This window comes from Nuphar pumila, chromosome 10, assembly GCF_984573655.1.
Source record: "Nuphar pumila chromosome 10, dmNupPumi1.hap1.1, whole genome shotgun sequence".
NCBI classification, from domain to species: Eukaryota; Viridiplantae; Streptophyta; class Magnoliopsida; order Nymphaeales; family Nymphaeaceae; genus Nuphar; species Nuphar pumila.
The window spans coordinates 100,076,327-100,083,748 of NC_143258.1; the positions used below are offsets into that span (position 1 = coordinate 100,076,327).

Consider the following 7,422-nt stretch of genomic DNA (forward strand, 5'->3'; position numbering starts at 1 on the left):
TCATCATCCTTTAACTGGAATAGTTACTGAGGCAGCATTGCTGCTGTCCCCAATCTCACGAGAGAGAGAGAGAGAGAGAGAGAGAGAGAGAGCACGCTTGATCTTACGTAGATCAATGGTGGGGACGTGGAATTATTGAGCAAGCTATTCATTTGGTTGAAAATTCTGCAACCTCCTCCCCTGTTATTACGCTTTCAAATAGTAAAAGGTGCAAAAAAAAAAAAGTCGTTGACATCTTCCCCTATCCATTGGCCCACACAAAAGCACTAACCCACAAACGCACGCCATCACATTCAGACTTTCCATGGTTTGACCATGTCATCTTCAAGGGCAAGGGGGCATTGATTGATCACACACGTTCAATGCCTTGCATGCGTACATGTATGCATGTCCTAGCCCCACATGATGCATGCACCCTTTGATCACGTTGGTTGACTCCAAAACAAACAGACTACCATGGGTTGGGAAAACTAAAACCCCTCCCACCCAAGGTTGCCTTGAGAGAATAGGCTGGCTGGCACACTCCACAAGCCAAGAAGGATAAGTAGGGAGGAGATGCTCACTTGCTCAGAGACCCCCAAAAATAGCAAATCTATGGACCACACGCAGGGGCATGTGCAAAACCATGATTCCCTCCATCTTACAAGCCAGACCACCTAGAACAACGGCACGTGTGAGCATTCATTCTTTTGAGGGCCACACCCCATTTTGGAAGTTGCAAGCAATACCTTAACCCTGTCAGCCCTCTGTTTCTGAGACACCTTGTGCTAAAGATGCCCTTTCGCTGCCCTGGTGTAATATAGGGTTGGAACCAACTTCCTTTTTAACTAATGAAGAAGATTGAGAGGACATTTCCAAGCAGCAGCCTACCAGCTGTATATTGCTATTAGCCTGTACACAACACCACAGGACTTTTGATGGTATATGCAGACACCAAACCCATTTGTTTGAGATCACCATGTGCAAAATAATAACAGTAATTAACACTTGGAGATCTTGTGGTGGGTGGCGTTCCCACTGCATGGGACCCACTTACCAGATGAAGAATGGTTTGGGGGTGCATCTTAATCGACTGTTACTAAAGTTAGCCATGACAACCATGAACTGTCCCCCACCCCCAACCACCAAAATCTATCTCAAAACAGAAGTTACAAGACTGCTCTCGGCAGCAACATTCAGTGCTGTCTAGGAAGAACAATACCAAGGAAACAGACTTTGAAAGTAAAAATGATTTAAGAAAAAGTGTGCAGTGCAGATTTTCATGAAGCAGAAGAAATCCAATTTTTCTTCATATTAAACACACGATAACCTTAACCAATATGAGAGGAGAGAACAGAGAACCCAACTGAAGGGTGACATGCAGGGAAACCACAAAAAGAACAGAGAACACGGGTTAAGACAGTCATGTACAAGAATGTTGAAAGGGTGGGGGGGGAGTTAACACTCGGAAGGTTGTGTCATAAAAACTGTTAGAAGCAGCTAAATCCTCTTCCAGCAAAAGTGAGCATTGGAATCTTAGACTCCAAATGGGCTTTATACAATAGCCAACTGCATCGGGCTTTGTGCATTGGCCAGATCCTTGGGGCTTTGTACGACAGCTAATTCAGTTGAGGGTGGTGCGGTGTAGTGGAACTCGATCTGAAGCCGATGATGCAGAGGAGTCGTCGCCATCAAGCCCTTCTTGATATCAACCTGCAATTCCCTCAAAGGAATGGCTGCTAAAAAGCTCTTGATGTACTCCTTGCATGACTCCTTACCACTGCATACCAGCTCATCCTTGCTTACACCATTTTCTGTTGCTTCTGTCTTCACAGTTTCACTGGTGCTCTCCTCAGGCTGTTGGTTTTTCGATTCCACGTCTGCTGACTGGGAATCAATGGCCAGCTTATCTTGCTTGCTCTCTGAATTGGTTTCATCTTGTAATCTGAAAATCGAGGTATCTTTTCTAAACCTCAGTATGTAGGCCTGATTGCATCCTTCAAAAAGTCTCTCTCCAAGTGTGTCAACAATGTAGTATGCATCAGGTTCAGCCTTGAGGATGAAAAAGTGATCATTCCAGCTTACAATGTAAACATGAGGCTCAGAAGCTGAGCAATTTAATATAGCATTGCTGATCTCTTCCCAGATGCTGTCAAATGACATTGCACCTTGTAAGAATTCAAAACCATCATCCATTCCCTCAGGCTGGAAGAAGCCCACAAAAGACTTCCCCGGTATTACAGAAAGTTGCCGGATCTTTGCCGCAAGAACTGTTTCAAGATCAAAATGTTTGTCAGGAAAACGTTCCATGTAGAGCTCATTCTCGCATAAATTCCTCCACTCTAGTGAGCCTTCTCTGATCAGGCTATCAAACTGTGACTTGATGGGCATCGTGTCTCTGTTGTTCTGCAACCAATCTGAAATAACAGCAACAAGAGCAGTGCAAGCACTCTCACCAGCTGCTCGTTCACTACGCTGGTCAATGGAAGCAAAGAAAACATCTGCACATAGCTTCATGTGCCCATCCCGGCTAATTATTTCCTTCCTCTCCCAGAAGCCTACAGCAAAACTATCATCTCCAAAATCGGACACAGAAGATGGAGTTGCAACTGTGCCCTCCTCTCCTTTATGCCACTGCCAGAGCACACAGGTTACAGTTAATGTTTGTTGAACAGAGGAAGCAAAACTATTAAAAGTATGGTTGAACAGGAAGATGCAGAAATCAGCCTTGAAACGTTCTTTTCAGAAAGACAAGGTTACTTGTCTTGATTCAGAAACAGGAGGGGTATCATATCAGCCTTCTTAAAGTACACATCGTAAAATTCTACTCTAAAGAAAAGAGAATTCATACCCCTGGAACAAATGACTCATCCGATGAACTAAGCTGACGGCGATCAAAATCAATGTCATCACCACCATCTTCTGCATACGCTTTCTTTAGGAGTGTCTCCCCCTTTGACCTTGGTGATCTGAAACTCAGTTTCCTTTTCCTCCAAGACAGAATGCTTAGCTTTGATGCCTGCAAGGATTGTTCTATATAAGCTGATGTTGGCTCCTCAGAAGGCAAGCTACCCACATCAGATCTGCGGTTGCTGTAATAAACCCAATCCTCATCACCGCCATCAATTCCCATCCCGGAGTAATGCGGTCCACCAATGTAGTTGGTTGATGCCAATGTCCCATAACTGAATGATTTCCTAAAGCTAGAATCTTCTTTGTCATCATCAACTCCTCCATCCACATCCTGAGGGGAGTCTGTATAAAATGAATATGTACATTCAGCATCATCACTAGGGCCAGAATACCTTCCATCGCTGCCCTCATCCTCCCTACAGGACTTCTTTGTTCGTCGAGCAGACATATAATCAGTTAGTATTTTGACTTTCCTCAGGCTAGCTTTAAGGGCTGAAAGCTCTTCCTTCTCAGCAACTGAAGCTTCTTCATTTTGAGGGGACAGAGGTGCCGCTAATCTTGGAACAGTATCAGAAGATTCTTGAGCATTCCTCAGTTCCAATAAGCTAAGAGAAAACTGAACCAGGTAAACAAAAGAAAACATAATAAGCCAAAGGACTAGACTCATAAATCAGCTCGCAAATGCATCAAACCATGAGATGCATATGCATAGATGCAGGATGATCTTTCTCACAACAAAAGTTTCCCTGTTCATTTGTTTTTACTTGGGGTGTATCGATGTAGTAAAGTTTCATAGATGGTAAGGATAGAAATCAAACACATTCATACGAGGAAGTAAATGACGCTTACAGTCAGTGTTGGTTGAGGTTGGGCAGCACTGCCAGACAAAGAAATAGGAATAGTTGATTCAACTTCCTTCTGTTCCGCTGCGGATGCAAAGTCTGCCAAGTTCACTGTTGCAATCCCAATAACAGCCATCTTGTTTTTTGCTCCTTGGTTTGAGACCTACATCGTAATGTCATGAGATGAGCTAACGAGATTTTAGTTTTCTCCATATGGAAAACACAAGCTTCGGGAAAAATATGTATTGCAGAGATACACCTCTAAAAGAAAATCACACCCTATAGACCTATTCTTAGAAAGCCACACAAAATCTTAAAGCCTGAGCAGCAAGCCTCCAGAATAAGAAGGCAAAGTAATTACAACATCCAGTAAAAATACGTATGCGATATATCAAAAGATTACGTATTGTCTCTGTAAAGCAGTATTAGTAAGCTACAATACATTCCGTCCTAAAAATGAAAAATCAATTCAAGAAACTCAAACTGTGATGATCTAATGTACAAGTCTTATCCAAGTCTTTTTGGCGGAATCTCCCTAAAAGTGTAACATTTCATTCTTAGCCAGCATTCCAGCTGTGGCTTCCTGCAGAAGAGACTTTTGGTAGAAGCTCAAAACCCTTCAAGCAGCGTCCTACCAGGAAATCCTAAACTAGGCAATCAATCCTTCATCAAGAAAGGAATCCAGCTTCAACAACTGTAAAATCTTAACATAAAGTCATAAAAGTGAATATCACCAAAGCTCAAAAGGTTCACTCATGCGAAAAGCCTAGCGAGCCTATTGTGTTAGCCTCAATTACCATAATATTGTCATACGGGGTAGGACAACATGCACAAGTTGGATTTTGGAAGGATCACTCCTCTATTGAAAAGAAAAACCTGGATGTCTGATGTTCAAGATATTATTGAAAACATACGTTTTATAAATTGGATTTTTTTTGCCCCCGACCGAAACAAATAAATGCCGCTCCCGTGTGCATGTCAAATGTCATGATGCCCAATCAGCTTCATAGATTGGATATCTTCCCCTCCGCAGAAATGGATGGAATACTGCTCCTGTGTGCATGGAGAAGGACATGACACACCAAAACCGGAAAAAATACATATACTTTTCTGAAGGAATGGAAAACCAATAATCAGGGACAGGATACAAAACCTGTATGAACGAAACCTAATTGATGGGTAAACCAATGAAGTCCAAACAAGTTTGTCCATGATCTCTCACAACGCATGCTATCAAATATCCAAAAAACGCACAAAATTTGCTTAAAAATAAAAGGATAAAGGAATTAGTAGTCTTCATACCAACACCCTAGCTATACCCACAAAATCCCAATTCATCAAATTCACAAATCCAATACAAAATCCAAAAAACCATCTAAAACATACCTCAAAAGGAGGAAAAGGAAAAAAAAAAAGAAACAGAAAAGGTCGTCAATTTTTTCCCGGCAGAAGCAAATGATAAATACAGTATATTGAAACACCATAATCCTTTAATCCACAACAAAGCGATTCTCAATCTCTATCTAAAACCCATCTCAAAACACTATCATATTTCATAATACCTTCCCATAAGAAGCAACTGTTCACGCCAAATGCCCAAAAAATTGGAAAAAAACGGAGGAGAAGAAAATCATTCACCCACAATAAATCAAAAGCTCAAACTCTCGTTGGAATTAAAATCTAAGAAAACAGATCCCAGAAAAAAAAACACGAGACCTACAAAGAGAAAAGGAGAGGAGGAACAACCATCGCATTTGTTCGGACAGAAAAAAAGAAATGGCGATGAAAGAAGAAAAAGAGGAAGGGGGAAATCATCTCACATTCAAAACGGTGAAGGCAACCTCCCACGGATGCAAGCAGTTCTCCTTGTAAGCCGAAAAACTGCACAGATTTAAGAACTCCTCCTCCCATTCCACCGCCACCCCTCCGCTTCCGCCGTCGTCGTTGCCGCCACCGTCCTTCGTTGCTGAAGCCGCGCGCTCCGCCGTGAAATTCCTGACGATCTTCCTCCCGAGGGAAGTGAGCGCCGGCTTCTGACCCTTCCACTTGATCTCCACCATGAACCGCGCCCCTTCCCCGCCTTCCGCCGCCTCCGGCACAACCAGCCCCTGGATCTTCCTCACCACCAGCCTCGCCTGGTATTTCTTCGTGATGAGAGGCGGCCATGGCCGCCATTTCATCATCTTCACCACCATCCCCCCAACCCCTCTTCCTGATTCTCCGCCTCTCCCGCCGATCGATTCCTCTCCAAAACTCCTTTCTCAAAGACACCCCACAAAAGCAAAAAGAAAAAAAAACAAGAAGAAGAAGCCTCCGAGTTTTTTCACAGGGAAGCAAAGAAATCTCTCTCTCTCTCTCTCTCTCTCTCTCTCTCTCTCTCTCTCCTATCTAGCAGCAAAACAACGAATATCCATTCAACATCCGTTCGACATAAATGAGAGTCCACACGCCAGAGATGGTGGAGACGACCGGTTCTTTATTTACTTTTATGCCGCTCCCCACATACGCACACGCACAGAAGCAACTCTCTCTCTCTAAATTTTAACCCCAATTAGGGTTTACCAAACCTCACCCTGAAGTTACCCTTCTTTGCAGTGGTTGAGTTGGGTCTATTCGTTCCCCGTCCCTAAGGCAATAAATTTTGTTTTTCCTTTTTCCTACCAAACCAATCATGGTTATATTTTTTTTTATTTCTTCATCTTATTTCACATGCAAGGATTTTGATGGTCCTTGATTGATGCTAAATTGATTGGACAATATTGATATTACTCTTGGTAATATGTGTTTGAAGGAAAACTCTAGTTTGAGTTCGAGTCCTCGTCTTTGGTTAGAGACATTTTTTTTTTTAAAGGCAAGCTGATGTTAGTCCGACCCCACAAGTTATTATTCAATATACCACTGGGTTTTGAACCAGAAAAATCCCACCACAAAAACAGGTATCTTTAGTTAGAGATATATCAATACAAAGATCACTAAGGGCCTGTTTGGAATCTCTGCGCTGGGATGGGCGTTTATGCATTTGGTGTTTCTGAGGCAAAATCTTGGTCAAATGCCCATGGTGGCTCTGTTTGGAATCTTGTCTTTAGGATGGGCGTTTGTGCATTTGGGATGGGAAGTGAGGTCATTTCTCCTTTGTATTTAAGTTAAAGGATGGATTTGGCAGCTAACACCTACTGGATGTGGTAGCTGCACCACTTCCTCAAATGCATAAACTCCCATCCCAGCTACCGATCCAAAGCCGGCCATAACTAAAGTCGGGGATTCGAAACCAAACTTGAGTTCTCCCTCAAACAGGTTACCAACAGTAATATCAATATTGTTCATCAATTTTAGCATTATCTTTGTAATGCATGAATTTATGAATCTGATCAATAGATGCTAATTTATGTGGATTGATGGTGCTTAGTGTTGAGCAAGAAGTCCAAGAAAATACAAGTGCAAAAACCAGTTCAATCTTTGAATTCCAACAATTTTTCTGGTTTGGGTTTTGGATTTTTGTTTTTGGAGAGCTCTCTTAAGAATTGTCTTGTGTTTTTTGAATTAGTTTCTTTATAAAAAAATTCTATAAATTGGGTTTTCTTTTATTAATGAACCCACAAGAGTCCGCCTAGACCCGGATAAACTATCCACAGAAAAAGACCCACGGGGCTCCACTTGTCGGACAGGAGCAGTTAGTGCACACCACCTT

General features: G+C 42.4%; 1 protein-coding gene across 1 annotated transcript; it reads right to left on the reverse strand.

Moving 5' to 3' along the window:
* Positions 1–1,256: 1,256 nt before the first annotated feature.
* On the reverse strand, positions 1,257–6,138 carry LOC149827568 (uncharacterized). Its single transcript, XM_090019498.1, has 4 exons — positions 5,555–6,138; positions 3,742–3,897; positions 2,831–3,508; positions 1,257–2,613 (listed from the first exon to the last, which is right to left on the reverse strand). Exons 1-4 carry the CDS (start codon positions 5,927–5,929, stop codon positions 1,534–1,536), a joined length of 2,289 nt encoding a protein of 762 aa, XP_089875624.1. The 5' UTR covers positions 5,930–6,138; the 3' UTR covers positions 1,257–1,533.
* Positions 6,139–7,422: the final 1,284 nt, after the last annotated feature.